The following is a 20,511-nucleotide window of genomic DNA, read 5'->3' as shown; positions in this document are numbered from 1 at the left end:
ATACATAACTAATGCGGCAGGTTTGGAATATATGGCGTGAAAACCCATCACTGGACTGGAGGATAAAACATTGTTTTACCAGCCTTCCACCACACTTAGCGCAAATCTGGGGTGATTCTGCCCAGTATTTCAATGGACCAAATGGCCTACTCCTGCTTCTATTTCTTATGATCTTATGTTTCACAGTTGTGTGGGACTGGCTGAATAGGCCATATGATATTTTCCTGTCCATCAGTGTTCATATCTGCTTGAATATTCATTTTTATGAACAGGGACTCGGACCAAGTCCCATTCATCCCCATAGTTGCTGGCCGACATTGGCTCCCGGCCTGCTGGTACCTCAATTATAAGATTCTCATCCTTGTTTTCAATTCCTTCATTGACCTCACACCTTGTCTCAGTAACCTCATCTGGCTCTGCAACCATATGACATCTCTGTGCTCCTTCATTTCTAGACTTCTGGGCATCCCAAATTTTAAGCTTCCCACCATTGGTAATTGTGCCTTTAGCTGCCAAGGGCCTAAGCTCCCTCCTTAAACTTATCCTCCTCATTACTTCTTTCTCCTCCTTTAAGACTCTCCTTCCAACCAATTTCTTTGAACAAGCTTTTGCTTATCTGTCCTAATATCTCCTTACATGACTCAGTGGCAAATTTTGTTTGATAACACTGTGAAGCACCTTGGGACATTTTACTACATTAACGACACCATATAAATGCAAGTTGTTGTTGAATATGGTAAAGCATGCAATGTCCCAGGAGTAAGCCATTCGGCCCATTGTGTGATCTGAGACTTATTGCCACCAACAGCAGATGGCAACACATTTGCAGATCCACACCACGAATTACTGAAGATTATTCTGAACAAACAAAAATGAAATTCTGGACAAGATATCCTTCATCCGGTTTCACTGCATTTTCTGATCATAATTTCTGTTGACTCCAGTCGTAAACACATCTCTACACTTCCCTAAGGGATGTCAGTTCATATCTCTTTTGCCAAAGGAGGGAATTAATTTCCGAAAGAAAAATCCTTTCACATATGTCTCTATGTGAATTTCAACTCTACTTATATTAGAAGACACAGCAATATTACAGAGTTCACACTAAAAATAAAACCCTTAATTTGATACTTGGCTGTACAAAAATATTATCTTGTTTATGTGGAGAGCCAAATGGACATTAGCTTGTCCTCTTACCTAAAGCTACAGATAATGGTGATTGCAACAAAATTAGATTTATAGAATTGGCAGCATTGGTACATGCTGCTTGTAGCAATGGATAAGGAAAGACAGGCACTAGTTCCCAATGATAGCATACTTCTCTGGCTGTTAGGCATTTCTGGTGAGCTACTGTCTATAACTCCACCTTGGCATTCCCCCAATTCTTTCTGTACTAAACTGTGTTTAATAATCTCAAAGGTGATAAGCAATTAGGATCAGAGCATACATTCTTTAAACTGATCCTGTGGCTCAGCAGTAGCACTCTCAAACCTGTAATCATTTGATTTATGGACAAGTCCCACTCCAGAAACTGGAGCCCAAATAAAGACTGAGACTCCAGCATCGTACGAAGAGAGTGCTGCACTATTACATACAAACATAGAAAATAGGAGCAGGAGTAGGCCATTCGGCCCGGCGAGCCTGCTCTGCCATTCATTATGATCATGGCTGATTATCCAACTCAATAACCTGCTCCCGCTTTCTCCTCATATCCTTTGATCCCTTTCACCCCACAAGCTATATCCAACTCCTTCTTGAAAACATACAATGTTTTGGCCTCAACTACTTTCTGTGGTAGCGAATTCCACAGGCTCACCACTCTCTGGGTGAAGAAATTTCTCCTCATCTCAGTCCTAAATGGTCTACCCCATATCCTCAGACTGTGACCCCTGGTTCTGGACTCCCCCACCATCGGGAACATTCTTCCTGCCTCTACCCTGTCTAGTTCTGTTAGAATTTTACAAGTTTCTATGAGATCCCCCCCTCATTCTCCTGAACTCCAGTGAATATAATCCTAACCGACTCAATCTCTCCTTATATGTCAGTCCCGCCATCCCAGGAATCAGTCTGGTAAACCTTCGCTGCAGCCCCTCTATAGTAAGAACATCCTTCTTCAGATAAGGAGACCAAAACGGCACACAATATTCCAGATGTGGTCTCACCAAGGCCCTGTATAATTGCAAGACATCCCTGCTCCTGTACTCAAATCGTCTAGCTATGAAGGCCAACATACCACTTGCTTTCTTTACCGCCTGCTGCACCTGCATGCTTACCTTCAGTGACTAGTGTACGAGGACACCCAGATCTCGTTGCACATTCCCCTCTCTCAACTTATAGTCATTCAGATAATAATCTGCCTTCCTGTTTTTGCTACCACAATGGAAAACTTCACATTTATCCACATTATACTGCACCTGCCATGCATTTGCCCACTCACTCAGTTTGTCCAAATTGCACGGAAGCGTCTCTGCATTCTCCTCATAGCTCACCCTCCCACCCAGCTTTGTGTCATCTGCAAATCTGGAGATATTACATTTAGTTCCCTCATCTAAATCATTAATATATATTGTGACTAGCTGGGGTCCCAGTACTGATCCCTGCGGTACCCCAATAGTCATTGCCTGCCATCTGGAAAAAGACCCGTTTATTCCTACTCTTTGTTTCCTGTCTGCCAACCAGTTTTCTATCCAAATCATTACACTGCCCCCAATCCCATGTGCTTTAATTTTACACGCTAATCTCTTATGTGGGACTTTGTCAAAAGCCTTCTGAAAGTCCAAATAAACCACATCCACTGGCTCCCCCCCATCAACTCTACATGTTACATCCTTGAAAAATTCCAGTAGATTTGTCAAGCATGATTTCCCTTTCGTAAATCCATGCTGACTCTGTCCGATTCTGCCACTGTTTTCCAAGTGCTCAGCTATTAAATCTTTTATAAATGGTCTCGAGAATTTTCCCCACTACCGATGTCAGGCTGACTGGTCTATAATTCTCTTTTTTCTCTCTACCTCCCTTTTTAAATAGTGGGGTTACATTAGCTACCCTCCAATCTGTAGGAACTGTTCCAGAGTTTATAGAATTGTGGAAGATGACTGGCAATGCATCCACTATTTCTAGGGCCACTTCCTTAAGTACTCTGGGATGTAGATAATCAGACCCTGGGGATTTAACGGCCTTCAATCCCATCAATTTCCCCAACACCATTTCCCTACTAATACTGATTTCTTTTAGTTCCTCCCTCTCACTAAACCCTGTGTTCCCCAACATTTCTGGTATGTTATTTGTGTCCTCCTTTGTGAAGACAGAACCAAAGTATGTATTTAGTTGGTCAGCCATTTCTTTGTTCCCCATTATAAATTCCCTTGTTTCTGACTGTAAGGGACCTTCATTTGTCTTCACCAATTTTTTTCTCTTCACATACCTACAGAACCTTTTACAGTCAGTTTTTATGTTTCCCGCAAGCTTACTCTCATACTCTATTTTCCCCTTCTTAAATCAATCCATTGGTCCTCCTTTGCTGAATTTTAAAGTGCTCCCAATCCTCAGATCTGTTGTTTTTTCTGGACAATTTTAATGCTTCTTCCTTGAATCTAATACTTTCTCTCATTTCCCTTGTAAGCCATGGTTTGGCCACCTTTCCTGTTTTACTTTTGCGCCAGATAGGAATAAACAATTGTTGCAGTTCACCCATGCGCTCTTTGAACGTTTGCCATTGCCTATCCACCATCATCCCTTTAAGTAACATTTCCCAATCCATCAAAGCCAACTCGCGCCCCATACCATCGTAGTTTCCTTTATTAAGATTCAGGATCCTAGTCTCAGAATCAACTACGTCACTCTCCGTCTTGATGAAGAATTCTATCATATTATGGTCGCTCATCCCCAAGGGGCCTCGCACAACTAGGTTGCCAATTATTCCTTTCTCATTACACAATACCCAATCCAGGATGGCCTGTACTCTAGTTGGTTCCTCAACGTATTGGTCCAGAAAACCATCCTGTATACACTCCCGGAATTCTTCCTCTACAGTATTGTTACTAATTTGATTTGACCAATCTATATGCAGATTAAAATCACCCATAATTACAGATGCTCCTTTATTACATGCGTCACTAATTTCCTGTTTAATGCCATTCCCAACATCACCACTACAGTTTGGGGGTCTACATTCAACCCTCATTAACGTTTTTTGCCCCTTAATGTTTCTCAGCTCTACCCATACAGATTCCACATTGTCGGAGCCAATATCTTTCCTCACTATTGCGTTAATTTCCTCTTTAACCAGCAATGCAACTCCACCGCATTTTCCTTTTGTCTGTCCTTCCTAAATACTGAATACTCCTGGATGCTCATTTCCCATCCCTGGTCACCCTGCAGCCACGTCTCTGTAATCCTGACTATATCATACCTGTTTACATCTATTTGCGCAGTTAATGCATCCACTTTATTGCGGATGCTCTTCGTGTTAAGGCACAAAGCCTTAAGGCTCGTCTTTTTAATCTTACTTGTCCTGTTCTATTTTTCACTGAGGCCCTGTTTGATTCTTGCCCTTGATTTTTCTGCTGATCACTTTTCTTATTCCCCTTTCTGTTTTTTGTTCTTGTCCTTGATTCCTCCTCCTCTGACTCATTGCATAGGTTCCCATCCCCCTGCCATTTTAGTTTAAACCGTCCCCAACCACTCTAACAAATATTCCCCCTAAGATATCAGTCCCGGTCCTGCCCAGGTGTAACCTGTCCAGTTTGTACTGGTCCCACCTCCCCCAGAACCGGTCCCAATGTCCCAGGAATCTGAAACCCTCCCCCTCACACCATCTGTTCAGCAACGTTTTCATCTGATATTCCCTGCTATTTCTACTCTGACTAGCATGTGGCACTGGTAGTAATTCTAGGATCACTACCTTTGAGGTCCTACTTTTCAACTTACTTCCGAACTCCTTATATTCTGCTTTTAGGACCTCATCCCTTTTTTTTTACCTAAGCTGGAGGTGCCATGTTTCAAATTAGGCATTAACCCGAGTCCCTGTCTGTCCTCTCAGGTACAGGTAAATGATTTCACAGCCACTTTCCATAGAAATGTAGAGGTGTCTGGTGTCCTAGTTATTGTCCCTCAACCAACAGATTATCTGCTCACTATAGCATTGATGTTTGTTGGAGCTTGCTGTGCCCAAATTGGCTTCTGTGCTTCCTACATTATAATAGTGACTGCACTTCAAAACAGCAGGTCATTGGCTGTTCAGTATTTCTGAATGTATTGAGGTAAGGAAAGATGCTATATAAATGCAAATCAGCCTTTTTTTCTTTCTTCAGTTCTTCCTTTCATTCTTTCTTTTATTCATTCAATTTGGAGCAATGCGTTTACAGATATTTAATGAATGAAGATGTGAGCAGAGAGACCAGATTACAACAGCAAGCACTTTAACCAGCAATTTAATGGTTAAACTGCCAATTATATGCATTGACTCACCGATAATAAAATCTCTGGCAGTAGCAAAGTTTTCTGGAGATATTAATCTGATTCCATACAGAGTAGAAGTTGGAAGTCGAGTGCATTTACTCCCGAAATCCAAAACCCATACAAGGCTACAGCAGATGGAAAAATAAATGGATCTGCTGTATGCAACAATTCTATTGTGTCCCTGGGAGAAACATGGGGAAAAAAACAAAGACTGTTACAAAAGTATACATGATCCTGGGCTTTACTAACAGAGCAATAGAGTACAAAAACAAGGAAATTATGCTAAACCTTTATAAAGCACTCATCACAGGAGAACTGTGTTCAGTTCTGGGCATCCCAATTTAGGAAGGATGTCAAGATCTTGGAAAGGGTGTAGAGGAGATTTACTACAATGGTACCAAGGATGGGTTTTGTGGAGAGTCTGGAGAAGCTGGAATTTTTCTCCTTAGAGCAGAGAAGGTTAAGGGGCAACTTAACAAAGGTGTTCAAAACTTTTGAGGGGTACTAACAGACCCTTAGGTCCATGACTGCTCCTCAGAAGCGCTGCCCAATTAATCCCAATTCCCTGATCTTTCCTATAGTCCTGCAATACTCCCCACTTAAAGTATTTATCCAAATCCCTTCTGAAAGTTACTATTACATATGCTTCCAGCACCCCTTCAGGCAATGCATTCCAGATTATAACAATTCACTGCATAAAAATGTTTCTCCTCATCTCACCCCTAGTTCTTTTGCCAATTATTTTAAATCTGTGCCCTTTGGTTTTCAACCCATCTGCCACTAGAAATAGTTCCTTGTTATCTCCTCTATCAAAACTCCTCAGCATTTTTAACCTCTCTATTCAACATTCCCTTAACTTTCTCTGCTCCAATTTCAAAAATCCCAGCTTCTTTGGTCTCCACACTTCCATTAGTGTGATTGTGTTAAATTACCACAGAAGGATGCTGCACCACCCTCAACTGCAGTTGAGCCCCACAATTGGCAGCAGCTCTCCATGTCACCAGGGACACTGGGGCCTGTGTATTGTGCCTACCACCTCCCAGTCTGAGATCAATGAAGACCAGAGATTAAACTGGGGCTCTTTTGGTTGATATAACTCAGCGTTTACTTACTGAGATACTAAGGCAGCTCTGCAGCTCAAAACATATGAACTAGAGCACACCATTCAGGCTCTCCTGGTTGTCAGACATGAACAGAAGGCCACTGAACCTCTCAAGCCTCTTACACTTGAACAGGAGGCTATTCAGCTCCTCGAACCTGCTACACATGAACAGGAAGAGGTCATTCAGCCAATTGAGCCTGTTACACAGGAACAGGAGGAGGTCACAAGTCCCTCGAGCTTGTTACACAGGAGTAGGAAGAGGCCATTCGTCCCCTTGATTCTGTTACACATTAACTGGAGGAGGTCCCTGAGCCTGTTCTGCTATTTTATTAGTTCACAGCTGATCTGTATCTTAACTCCATCCACCCACCTTGGTTCTCTAACTCTTAATACCTTTGCCGAACAAAAATTCATTGATCTGTTTTGAAATTTTCAGCTGACCCCCCCAGCCTCAACATCTTGAATTTATACAGTACCTTTCACAAACACAGGATGTCCCAACATTCTTTATAGCCAGTGAAGTACCTTTGAAGTGTACTTATTACTGTAGTGTAAGAAATAAAGTAACCAATTTGTGCACAGCAAGATCCCAAAAAAACAGCAATGATCTGTTTTTTTTAAGTGCTGTTAGTTGAGGGATAAACAGTGGCCAGCAGACCATTGGGATGAACCCCCGTCCGCTTCTTCAATATAGTGCTATGGGACTTCTTATATTCACCTGAGAGAGCAGACAGGACTTCAGCTTAACATTTTATCTGAAAAACACACCCCCAGCAATGCAGCAATCCCTCAGTACTGCACAGGTAGAGCCAGACTAGATTTTGTGGTCAAACCCCTGGAGTGGGACAAACAACAATCTGACTCAGAGGCAAGAGTGCTACTCACTGATCCATGGCTGACACCTCAGAGGGAGATTATCTACCAAATAAAGGAAAGTAAACAGCAATAATTTTATCCTAGGATCCAGCATCTGCTGAATGTCGGAAATTGCGGAAAAGTAACGTTTTTTGAAATTGGGCTCTTTTAAAGGCTCTAACAGTTATAATGCCTCTTTCCAAAAAAAAATCACATTTGATCTAATCATTCTCAACTGAGCTGCCTTGGGAAGTGCAGAATCTCACAAACTCTTTGCTCTTACCAAGATTACAGTGGCTCACAGCAATGTCTCTGTCCAATGCTGTATTGCAATATTATAAATACTGATGTTGAGATAATTCTTACTCTACTCTATATCTCTCTGAATAAACATGTATTGCCTATTGTGACAGGCAGTGCTGCTACATGCAAAAGGTCAGAATTCATAAGAATAGGAATCTGTTCAACTCTTTCTTGCTGCTGGTGTTATTCTATCTTGTACAGTCGGATATAAACTGAGCCGCTCTTAACAGTTTTCTGCACCACATTCTGCATTGTGACATTAAAATAGATTTAAACATCCAAATCTCTGCTACCCGTATCCTAGCTCACATCCAGTCCTGTTCAACCATCGCCCATCGTTTTGCTTACCTACAATGACTCCCAATATGACAAAGCCTCGATATTAAAATTCTCATAATTGTTTTCAAATCCCCCTTCCTATCTTTGTAATCCTCTGCGATTTTCCAAATTCTAGTATTGAGCATCCCCGATTTTAATCAATCGCTCCATCATTGGTGGTTGTGCCTTCAGCTGCATAGACCCTAAACTCTGGAATTCCCTTTGCAAACCATGCTCTTTAACACTTTTGGTCACCAGTCCTAATATCCATTTATGTGGCTTTGTATCAAACTTTAATAACGCTCCTGTGAAGTGTCTTGGGACTATTTACTATGTTAAAGGCAGAGTATAAATGCAAGAAGCTGGTAATTAGAAGCCACTGGCCCCACTTCTCTCAGGTTCTTCGTTTCCATCAACTGTTACACAGTGAGGACTCTGCACTGTGGAGAGATCAGTATGATCTGAAAACTTCTTTGGGCAGGGGTCCTCTCCCCATTCAACGGATCCTTTCACCCACCTCCAATATTCTCCCTCCACCTGGACCCCTCCCTTTGGATTCTTACCTTCTCTTGATCTTTTCATTGAGAACTGTCGGCGCGACATTAGTCGTCTCAATTTCTCTGCTCCTCTCACCCATTCTAACCTGTCTCTCTCTGAACTTACTGCACTCCATTCTCTCAGGTCCAACCCTGACATTGTCATCAAACCCGCTGACAAGGGTGGTGCTGTTGTTGTCTGGCGCACTGACCTCTACTTCACGGAGGCTGAGCGTCAACTCGCAGACACTTCCTCCTACCTCTCCCTGGACCATGACCCCACCACTGAACATCAAGCCATTGTTTCCAGGACTGTCACTGACCTCATCTACTCTGGGGATCTTCCTCCCACAGCTTCCAACCTGATAGTCGCCCAACCTTGGACGGCCCGCTTCTATCTCCTACCCAAAATCCACAAACAGAACTGCCCTGGTAGACCGATCGTCTCAGCTTGCTCCTGCCCCACAGAACTCATTTCTCGTTATCTTGACTCCCTTCTCTCTCCCCTTGTCCAGTCCCTTCCCACCTACATCCGTGATTCCTCTGACACCTTACGTCACATCAACAATTTCCAGTTCCCTGGCCCCAACCACTTCCTCTTCACCATGGACGTCCAATCCCTCTACACCTCCATCCTCCACCAGGATGGTCTGAGGGCCCTTAGCTTCTTCCTCGAACAGAGGCCCGAACAATCCCCATCCACCACTACTCTCCTCCGTCTGGCTGAACTTGTTCTCACGCTGAACAATTTCTCCTTCAACTCCTCTCACTTCCTCTAAATAAAAGGTGTGGCTATGGGTACCCGCATGGGCCCCAGCTATGCCTGTCTCTTTATGGGGTATGTGGAACATTCCTTGTTCCAGTCCTACTCAGGCCCCCTTCCACAACTCTTTCTCCGGTACATCGATGATTACTTCGGTGCTGCTTCATGCTCTCGTCGGGACTTGGAAAAATTTATTAATTTTGCTTCCAATCTCCACCCCTCCATCATTTTCACGTGGTCCATCTCTGACACTTCCCTTCCCTTCCTTGACCTCTCTGTCTCAATCTCTGGTGATAGACTGTCCACCAATATCCATTACAAACCCACCTACTCCCACAGCTACCTCGACTACAGCTCCTCACACCCCGCTTCCTGTAAGGACTCCATCCCATTCTCTCAGTTCCTTCGCCTCCATCGCATCTGTTCCAATGATGCTACCTTCAAAAACAGTTCCTCTGACATGTCCTCCTTTTTCCTTAACCGAGGTTTTCCACCCACGGTCATTGACAGGGCCTTCAACCGTGTCCGGCCCAACTCCCGCGCATCCGCCCTCACGCCTTCTCCTCCCTCCCAGAAACATGATAGGGTCCCCCTTGTCCTCACTTATCACCCCACCAGCCTCCGCATTCAAAGGATCATCCTCCGCCATTTCCGCCAACTCCAGCATGATGCCACCACCAAACACATCTTCCCTTCACCCCCCCTCTATCGGCATTCCGTAGGGATCGCTCCCTCCGGGACACCCTGGTCCACTCCTCCATCACCCCCTACTCCTCAACCCCCTCCTATGGCACCACCCCATGCCCACGCAAAAGATGCAACACCTGCCCCTTCACTTCCTCTCTCCTCACCGTCCAAGGGCCCAAACACTCCTTTCAAGTGAAGCAGCATTTCACTTGCATTTCCCCCAACTTAGTCTACTGCATTCATTGCTCCCAATGTGGTCTCTACATTGGAGAGACCAAACGTAAACTGGGCGACCGCTTTGCAGAACACCTGCGGTCTGTCCGCAAGAATGACCCAAACCTCCCTGTCGCTTGCCATTTTAACACTCCATCCTGCTCTCTTGCCCACATGTCTGTCCTTGGCTTGCTGCATTGTTCCAGTGAAGCCCAACGCAAACTGGAGGAACAACACCTCATCTTCCGACTAGGCACTTTACAACCTTCCAGACTGAATATTGAATTCAACAACTTTAGGTCTTGAGCTCCCTCCCCCATCCCCACCCCCTTTCTGCTTCCCCCTTCCTTTTGTTTTTTTGCAATAAATTATCTAGATTTTTCTTTTCCCACCTATTTCCATTATTTTTAAATATTTTAAAATCTTTTATGCTCTCCCCACCCCCACTAGAGCTATACCTTGAGTGCCCTACCATCCATTCTTAATTAGCACATTCGTTTAGCTAATATCACCAACTTTAACACCTATGTGTTCTTTTGTTCTATTGTTGGTGACATCTTTTGATGATCTGCTTCTATCACTGCTTGTTTGTCCCTACAACCACACCAACCCCCTCCACTTATCTCTCTCTCTCCGCCACCCCCCCCCGCCCTTAAACCAGCTTATATTTCAACTCTTTCTTGGACTCGAACTCAAGTTCTGTCGAAGGGTCATGAGGACTCGAAACGTCAACTCTTTTCTTCTCCGCCGTGCTGCCAGACCTGCTGAGTTTTTCCAGGTAATTCTGTTTTTGTTTTGGATTTCCAGCATCCGCAGTTTTTTTGTTTTTATCTCTGTGTTTAATTGACTGCCACTGCTCTTCAAGAAATGCCTACCTCCTTGAAGAAGTTCTGTTCTTCTCTGCGACAAGATTTCCGTACCTCTCTTTTGCCTTGCTCACCTTCATTGCTTTCCATTTCCCTCCTGGTGTTTGACAAGGTGTTTACTAAAACCCGCTTTCACAGCCATATCTCCTTTCTCAGTGACTGTCTCCGTCTCCGACTTACCCCACGTGGATTTCAACTGAAATTCTACCCCTCATGTTTCGAACCCACCCAGGATTACAGGTATCTCCGGGACATAAAACGTTTCTCGGACTGCTGTTCCCGTCACATTCTGAAATCCACACTCAGTGCCATGCGCCGCCATATGAACACACTCGACCTCTCCCTCCAGCAGCACCGCCGTACCCTTTTTCAAAGCTGCGCGTGCCCCCAGTTTCATTTTATTCTATGGCTCGTCCAACGCCTCAACAAGAAACTTTTTCTCTTACTCTCAAGTGCTAAGGAACGCAAGCTCCAACAACTCATCGACACCAACACCCATCTAGGACCCTTCACCCCTGCCTGTCCCTCCGTCCCCACCCCATCTTCCAATCCCAGCCCCAGCCGTGTATTCACTATACCCCCTGACCTTCCCCTCTCCGATGCTGAACGTTCAGTCCTCAGCAAAGGACTTAGTTTCATACCCTTACGCCCTCACCTCAATGAATTTCGGGCTCGGCATGATGCTGAACTCTTCTTCCGCCGTCTTCGTCTCCGGGCTCACTTCTTTGGGCAGGAGTCCTCTCCCCATTCAACGGATCCTTTCACCCACCTCCAATATTCTCCCTCCACCTGGACCCCTCCCTCTGGATTCTTACCTTCTCTTGATCTTTTCATTGAGAACTGTCGGCGCGACATTAGACGTCTCAATTTCTCTGCTCCTCTCACCCATTCTAACCTGTCTCTCTCTGAACTTACTGCACTTCATTCTCTCAGGTCCAACCCTGACATTGTCATCAAACCCGCTGACAAGGGTGGTGCTGTTGTTGTCTGGCGCACTGACCTCTACTCACGGAGGCTGAGCATCAACTCGCAGACACTTCCTCCTACCTCTCCCTGGACCATGACCCCACCACTGAACATCAAGCCACTGTTTCCAGGACCCTCACTGACCTCATCTACTCTGGGGATCTTCCTCCCACAGCTTCCAACCTGATAGTCGCCCAACCTTGGACGGCCCGCTTCTATCTCCTACCCAAAATCCACAAACAGAACTGCCCTGGTAGACCGATCGTCTCAGCTTGCTCTTGCCCCACAGAACTCATTTCTCGTTATCTTGACTCCCTTCTCTCTCCCCTTGTCCAGTCCCTTCCCACCTACATCCGTGATTCCTCTGACACCTTACGTCACATCAACAATTTCCAGTTCCCTGGCCCCAACCACTTCCTCTTCACCATGGACGTCCAATCCCTCTACACCTCCATCCTCCACCAGGATGGTCTGAGGGCCCTTAGCTTCTTCCTCGAACAGAGGCCCGAACAATCCCCATCCACCACTACTCTCCTCCATCTGGCTGAACTTGTTCTCACGCTGAACAATTTCTCCTTCAACTCCTCTCACTTCCTCCAAATAAAAGGTGTGGCTATGGGTACCCGCATGGGCCCCAGCTATGCCTGTCTCTTTATGGGGTATGTGGAACATTCCTTGTTCCAGTCCTACTCAGGCCCCCTTCCACAACTCTTTCTCTGGTACATCGATAGTTACTTCGGTGCTGCTTCATGCTCTCGTCGGGACTTGGAAAAATTTATTAATTTTGCTTCCAATCTCCACCCCTCCATCATTTTCACGTGGTCCATCTCTGACACTTCCCTTCCCTTCCTTGACCTCTCTGTCTCAATCTCTGGTGATAGACTGTCCACCAATATCCATTACAAACCCACCTACTCCCACAGATACCTCGACTACAGCTCCTCACACCCCGATTCCTGTAAGGACTCCATCCCATTCTCTCAGTTCCTTCGCCTCCATCGCATCTGTTCCGATTATGCTACCTTCAACAACAGTTCCTCTGACATGTCCTCCTTCTTTCTTAACCGAGGTTTTCCACCCACGGTCGTTGACAGGGTCCTCAACTGTGTCCGGCCCATCTCCCGCGCATCCGCCCTCACGCCTTCTCCTCCCTCCCAGAAACATGATAGGGTCCCCCTTGTCCTCACTTATCACCCCACCAGCCTCCGCATTCAAAGGATCATCCTCCGCCATTTCCGGCAACCCGAGCATGATGCCACCACCAAACACATCTTCCCTTCACCCCCCACTATTTGCATTCCGTAGGGATCGCTCCCTCCGGGACACCCTGGTCCACTCCTCCATCACCCCCTACTCCTCAACCCCCTCCTATGGCACCACCCCATGCCCACGCAAAAGATGCAACACCTGCCCCTTCACTTCCTCTCTCCTCACCGTCCAAGGGCCCAAACACTCCTTTCAAGTGAAGCAGCATTTCACTTGCATTTCCCCCAACTTAGTCTACTGCATTCGTTGCTCCCAATGTGGTCTCCTCTACATTGGAGAGACCAAACGTAAACTGGGCGACCGCTTTGCAGAACACCTGCGGTCTGTCCGCAAGAATGACCCAAACCTCCCTGTCGCTTGCCATTTTAACACTCCATCCTGCTCTCTTGCCCACATGTCTGTCCTTGGCTTGCTGCATTGTTCCAGTGAAGCCCAACGCAAACTGGAGGAACAACACCTCATCTTCCGACTAGGCACTTTACAGCCTTCCGGACTGAATATTGAATTCAACAACTTTAGGTCTTGAGCTCCCTCCCCCATCCCCACCCCCTTTCTGCTTCCCCCTTCCTTTTGTTTTTTTGCAATAAATTATATAGATTTTTCTTTTCCCACCTATTTCCATTATTTTTAAATATTTTAAAATCTTTTATGCTCTCCCCACCCCCACTAGAGCTATACCTTGAGTGCCCTACCATCCATTCTTAATTAGCACATTCGTTTAGATAATATCACCAACTTTAACTTTAACACCTATGTGTTCTTTTGTTCTATTGTTGGTGCCATCTTTTGATGATCTGCTTCTATCACTGCTTGTTTGTCCCTACAACCACACCAACCCCCTCCACTTCTCTCTCTCTCTCTCCGCCCCCCCCACACACCTTAAACCAGCTTATATTTCAACTCTTTCTTGGACTCGAACTCAAGTTCTGTCGAAGGGTCATGAGGACTCGAAACGTCAACTCTTTTCTTCTCCGCCGATGCTGCCAGACCTGCTGAGTTTTTCCAGGTAATTCTGTTTTTGATCTGAAAACTGATCAGGTTAGGGGCCTTGCAAATCACACATCAGGACCACTTTAGAGTTGAAACATTAATCTGAAAAGAAAAATCCCTTTTAAAATTGTGGGGCAGATTTTCACTTTGGGTGATATCAGATCAGCTGCTCATTATACATCTGCTGGTTATCCACCTGCCTGTTACACACCCCTAACTGTTATAAACTGCACATTATACATCTGCCAATTATACACCCTCCGCTCACCATAGGTCCGTCCATTATACACCGACCATTGTTCATCTTGCCCATAATACAGCACAGCTACTGTACACCCTACCCATTACACTGTCATGGCCCATTATTTTTTCAACCCATTACACACCCACCCATTGTACATCTTGTCCATATTGCAACACACCCACTGTACACCCCAGCCTGTTATACACCCAACTGTCATTCATCTGACCATTATAATACATGCTTGTTGTACACCTGCCTGTTCGACACCACACCCATAATTCAACCCCATCCTACATGTTATGCAACTCCACCCATTACACAACCCTGCTCGTTAAAACTCTGCCATTAAACAACTCTTCTTTTATGCTTAGCCATTATATACTCCCTTTTTGGAAGTTATATAGCCCTGCCTGTTATACACCTCCATTTTACACCACTACCCATCATACATTTCTTCCCTTTATACACGCTACCATTCCACATTGCCCTTTACACGTGCCTGTCATATACCCCATTTTATTCAACCCCTGTTTTACACCTGCCCATTATACATCTCTGCTCATTATATACAGAGTATATAACATCTATCTGTTATATATCCATTGTGCATTATTTACCCATGCCTGTTTTTCCTCTTCATTGAAAGTGCAAGTCTACCCTTACATATAGAGCATTTTAGGAATAATTACATTATGATTTAATTATTAACAACACCACTGAGCTCCGCAAAACAGGAGTCCCTTTCCATTCCTCCAAAACTCATGCACAAATTTCTCTTCTGCACACCACCAGAACAACCACGATCTCCCCATCAGTTTCACATTATTGCTCAATATGGTCACAATACAAAATGCAGGGTTAGTTACCAAGTGCAAATCAGATTACATAGGACAGCAGGAGAAGAGGGAAAATCGAGGTTATGATAATCCAAAGCAAGTATTTCTTGACGGTTGTTTATGACACTGGACCCAAAGATTCTGAGTGCAAGCTCCAGGATGGCAAGTTATGGAACTGAATTCCATAAATCCGGTGATGTGAGCTGGCAGCAGATCAGATGGCTCTGAAATTCCCCAGACCATTGTGAAAACCCACCTGGTTCATTATAGCCCATTGGGGGAGGGAACCTGATCTCCATATCCTGCCTGAGCCTACCTGTGACTCCAGTTCTACTCTACATGGTTGGCTCTGAAATGCCCTAAGGGCAATGTGAGATGGGCAATAAACACAGCCTTGTCAATCACCTACGTTGAGGGTTGCCAATGCTCCAGGATTGCCCTGGAGTTTTCAGGAGCTGAAGAGTACTCTCTAAAACACTTGCTGTGAGCCAGATTCCCAGAAGAAAAATCAGGGGTTGGGGATGAGAGTTAAAAATTGTGTGGTTTTCAAAAATAATTCTTTGAAAAAAATTGGTTATTAGCAATCAAACTATCTAAGATGGGAAACAGACTTTTTGTTGTTTGGTAGTACAGAACTTGAATATTGCTAAAGAAAAGTTATTTTTTGTTGAAGCTTTTCATCTTGCACTCATCAGGACAATTCACAAGAAAATGCCAATGTTGGGGAAGCAACAAATTTATATTTCAGTGGTACAGACTTTCTGATTGACATCAAATTGCATAATGAAGAGTCTGCACACTTCTTAAATGGCTGGGAGTTGGGTATCGCGATGATGGACATGTCGGGTGAGCAATAGTGGGAATGCTGGGGGTGAGGCACTGTGAAGACAGACCTGTCAGATGGCCGGCCAATGGTAGAGGTGTGGGGGTGGTGTGGATGGAGGCAGATGATCATGTGATGATACAGTAGGATATGTCTAACCAGAGTTGTCAAGCCCACCCTGAATCTGGCAAGTCTACCTTGGGCTATCATGTGCTGAGAGATGGCCTCAATCTAACAGGGGCTTGCAGGACAATTACATCAGCCAGAAAGTGATCCACTGAAACAGGGTAAGTAGCTGAGGCCAAGAAGAAGCTAGGTAGTGTCATACGGAGGTGGTAGGATCGTTATTCTGGAAAGGCGGTATCACATGGATGCCCTTCAATCAGCTAAAGTATTTGAGTTGAATTCCAGGCATTTGCCCTTCAAGTCTGGTTTTCGTAACTCACGTGTACAGGTGATGCAGGATCAGGTTGAGCACTCTGAAACAGGACAAGAAAACAGTAGTCAAGAGCTGTGACACATTATCGCCATTCAAATCAGGGACAGGATACAAAATTTACACTTACTTTTAACAAGGAGTACTGACAGCTTGCAATAATCAGGCAGAAGTGGAAGACTGACAGGTCCTTGAAAAATCCTTGGTTAAGGAGATTGAATCCAAGAAGGGCAACAAGAACAGCCAAGCAAACCGCTAATACATTTTCTCCAATCTCATAATTCCTGTGAAAATACAATAAATGCTATTCGAATGTTACAGTAAAGTCCTGCCATTCACGTGGATTACGTTCCCACGATATCTTGCAAATGGCAAAATCGTGAAGGGAGAATGTGTTTTTAAATAGGATTCAGTAAGATCTGTTCCAACCATGCGAGTGCAGTACTGGGCTCTCCAGCAAAAATGTGGTGCAGTACCTGTATAGGACAGATGGGGGAGCCTCTGAGCATAGTGTCATCACTCTTGGCAAGAGGTTCCCAAAGCATGCAATATGCATGGATTCCTTGAATTCTTTCTAAAGGGTGGGTTAAGAATTATAGGGATGGGAAAACTAGGGGACAGGTTTATAAAACACAGAGGGCAGAATTTTTAGGTTGGCAGGCGGGCACGCGCCTGACCTGATCAGACGTGAAATTGTGCAAGATGACATTGGGTGAGTGTCCCGAAGTTGTGCCACGCTTGCGTGATATTTCAGTCAGCAGGTGCGTGCAAAAGTCAGAATCGCACCCGCCGGCAATTAAGAGGCCAATTAGTGTAATTAAAGTTGCTATTGACTCTGATTTGTTTGTGGTCTGTCCAACTTTACGGTTGGCGGATGGGTGAAGCAGCCAGACAGACTTTGCATTTTTCATGAAACCTCATTCAAGGGCGGGATGAGGCTTCCGTTATTAAATAAAAAAACTAAAAATTTATGGACTGCATTTTTATCATGTATATGTTCAGGTGACTGATTGTGATGCTCGGACATTTTTGTCCTGATTTTAAAAAACTTTATTTGATTGTTTTCAAGTGTACAGCTCCCTGAGGCAGCTCTCTGCCTTCAGGGAGCTCTCATTTAGCGCTCACTTGTGCCCGCACTTACGTCAGCACCTGCTCTCCTCCCACCCCCACCCTAGCGGCACTGAGCATTTCAGCACGTGCTTCATGCTGGCCCGCCAGCGTGAAATCGCAGTCGGGGGCTGATCGCGATCAATGGTCCGGTCAATCCTGGATTGTGCCCGCCGACCTAAAATTTCTGCCCAAAAGTATAGAGTTAGATTAGATGCTAGTCAAGAATTAAAATTGGATACAGCCGTTATTGTAGCATTGGACGCTCTGCCCAGGAAAAGAGAGAAGAAACCGCGGATAAGCGAGCATTGCTCATGCTATGCTGTCCACAAAGTAAAAAGTGTGGGTAAGTGAATTCGCAAACAAGGAAGTCGCAAATGGTGGGACTTTATTTAAATGGGAGGCTTCAGTTTGCTTAATATACACAAAGCAGTGTGGAGCTTTTTTTATCCATTCATGGGTGTGGGTGTCGCTGGCTAGGCCTGCGTTTATTGCCCATCCCTAAATGCCCTTGAGAAAGTAGTGGTGAGCTGTCTTCTTGAAATACTGCAGTCCATGTGGTGTAGATACACCTACAGTGTTGTTAGGTAGGGAGTTCCAGGATTTTGACCCAGCAACAATGGAGGAATGGCAATATATTTCCAAATCAGGATGGTGAGTGGCTTGGAAGGAAACTTCTTGGTGGTGGTGGTCATGGGTTTGGAAGGTGCTATCTAAGAGGCGTTGGTGAGTTCCTGCAGTGCATCTTGAAGATGGTACACACTGCTGCCACTGTGCGTCAGTGATGGAGGGAGTGAATATTTTTGGATGGGGTACCAATGAAATAAGCTGCTTTGTCTGGGATGACGTCAAGCTTCTTGAGTGTTGTTGCACTCATTCAGGCAAGTGAAGAGTATTCCATCACACTCTTGACTTGTGCCTTGTAGATGGTGGATAGGCTTTGGAGAGTCAGGAGATGGGTTACTTGCTGCAGGATTCCTAGCCTCTGGCCTGCTCTTGTAGCCACAGTATTTATATGGCTAGTCCAGTTCAGTTCTGGTCAATGGTAACCCCCAGGATGTTGATAGTGGGGGTTTCAGTGATTTGCCATTGAATGTCAGGTGGGGAGAATCTCCTCTGTCGTTCTCCTGATCAGTTGCTATAAACTCAATGGTAATTCTTTTTAACACAGTGTATCTGGAGTTCTGGCAGCTGATTGAAAAAGCCAACAAATTGCCCAGGGGAAACTAGTATTCAACAACACTTCAACAGAAAACAAGTGTAACACCTTTAAATGCATAAGGTTGCCCATAAATGAATTGGAATATGGAAACAGACTGGCTGAGAAACAGAAAACAACAAGCACTTGTTAGAGAAATTACATTGCATGGGGCTATTGAGTGGGTGATATTGAGTAGGGGAATTGAATGGGGGGGGCGGTAAATTGATTGGGAAGACTGAGTGGGTGGGACTGAGTGGGGGATTCAGGTGATTAGCAAGGAAAGACCAGAGAAAACTGGATCCTGAAAGGAAATATTGAAAACATGATCTTGTTGACGTTTACAAGATCCCTGGCTCCTGTATCTTTGGTTTTACTGAATTCCACAGCAAATTAAGTCAATCATTCAGTTGTCACTGCCCTCCCAGTGTGTCTTGATTCCCACATTTAGTGTGTTGGTTAGATCATTTACAATTACCAGGTCCAGATGAGCAATGCCTTTGTAGATTTTGTGATGTACTGAGTCATGAAACAATCACACGATCCATGTGAGAGCTCTCGGTGGGAGCTTCCTTTGTGGTTCCTCAATCGACTGCCATAACTCTGCCATTGAATGAAAAAGTTAATCTAGAAACTTGCTTTAAATTAACTCCAGTTCCAAGTGGGATAAGGGATCAGAAGTTTAAACTAGTAAGCTCAAGGCAGGCATCATGATGTCAAACTTGTGTTGCTGGAGCTGCAGTTGATCAGGCAAGTGGAGAGTATCCATCACACTCCTGACTTGAGTTTTATAGATGGTGGACAGGCTTTGGGGAGTCAGAAAGTGAGTTACTTGCTGCAGAATTCCTGGACTCTGACCTGTTCTTGTTGCCACAATATTTGTATGGCTGCTCCAGTTCAGTTTCTGATCAATACTAAACCCCAGGATATTGACAGATGGGGGTTAGGCGATGGTAATGCCATTGAATGTCAAGGGGAGATGGCTAGATTCTCTCTCTTGTTGGAGATGGGCATTGCCTGACACTTGTGTGGCATAAATATTACTTGCCACTTAGCCCAAGCCTGAATGTTGTCAGGTTCTTTCTGCACATGGACATGGACTGCTTCATTTGCAACATTATTATTTCTTATGGATCGTAATAATGCAGAGTTGCTATGAAATCATACAGCTTTAAAAGCAAAAAGGACATATACCTGTCAAGTAAAGTCAGTAAAGCCAGGCGATCGTAACAAATCCCCAACCACTTGCCAGGTAAAATCCAAAACCTGTAGGACTGTCTGCAGTTGGACTTCTCCTCTATTACTTTAACAGTTGATTCACGATTCCCAGTCCTGCCCTTGAGAGATAAAAGGATGGGTGTAGAAACATAAAATTAGAACAACCATCCAAAATACACAGCTACTCCCACTCTAAGTGACTCATTGGGTTTTATTTTACCCATATTACCTAGAAATGAAACTGAGAGATTGGATCCTTCTTATTTGACATCAGATAAGTCAATGCCCGGATAAGTAGAGAGATCCTATTTGGGAGCTTACAAT

The 20,511-nt window shown here is 44.7% G+C and overlaps 1 protein-coding gene across 1 annotated transcript in view; it reads right to left on the bottom strand.

Moving 5' to 3' along the window:
• The window catches only part of pcnx2 (pecanex 2), a 215,934-nt gene that overhangs the window by 127,921 nt on the left and 67,502 nt on the right, over positions 1-20,511 (bottom strand). Inside the window, exons 11-14 of the mRNA XM_041188107.1 lie at positions 20,164-20,306; positions 16,795-16,948; positions 16,675-16,707; positions 5,470-5,641 (exon numbers count right to left, since the gene is read on the bottom strand). Coding sequence (XP_041044041.1) covers positions 5,470-5,641; positions 16,675-16,707; positions 16,795-16,948; positions 20,164-20,306 — 502 coding nt within the window. The remainder of the gene's footprint in view (positions 1-5,469; positions 5,642-16,674; positions 16,708-16,794; positions 16,949-20,163; positions 20,307-20,511) is intronic.

Source organism: Carcharodon carcharias, chromosome 5, assembly GCF_017639515.1.
Source record: "Carcharodon carcharias isolate sCarCar2 chromosome 5, sCarCar2.pri, whole genome shotgun sequence".
NCBI lineage: Eukaryota > Metazoa > Chordata > Chondrichthyes > Lamniformes > Lamnidae > Carcharodon > Carcharodon carcharias.
This window is presented reverse-complemented; position numbering and strand designations above follow the sequence as displayed.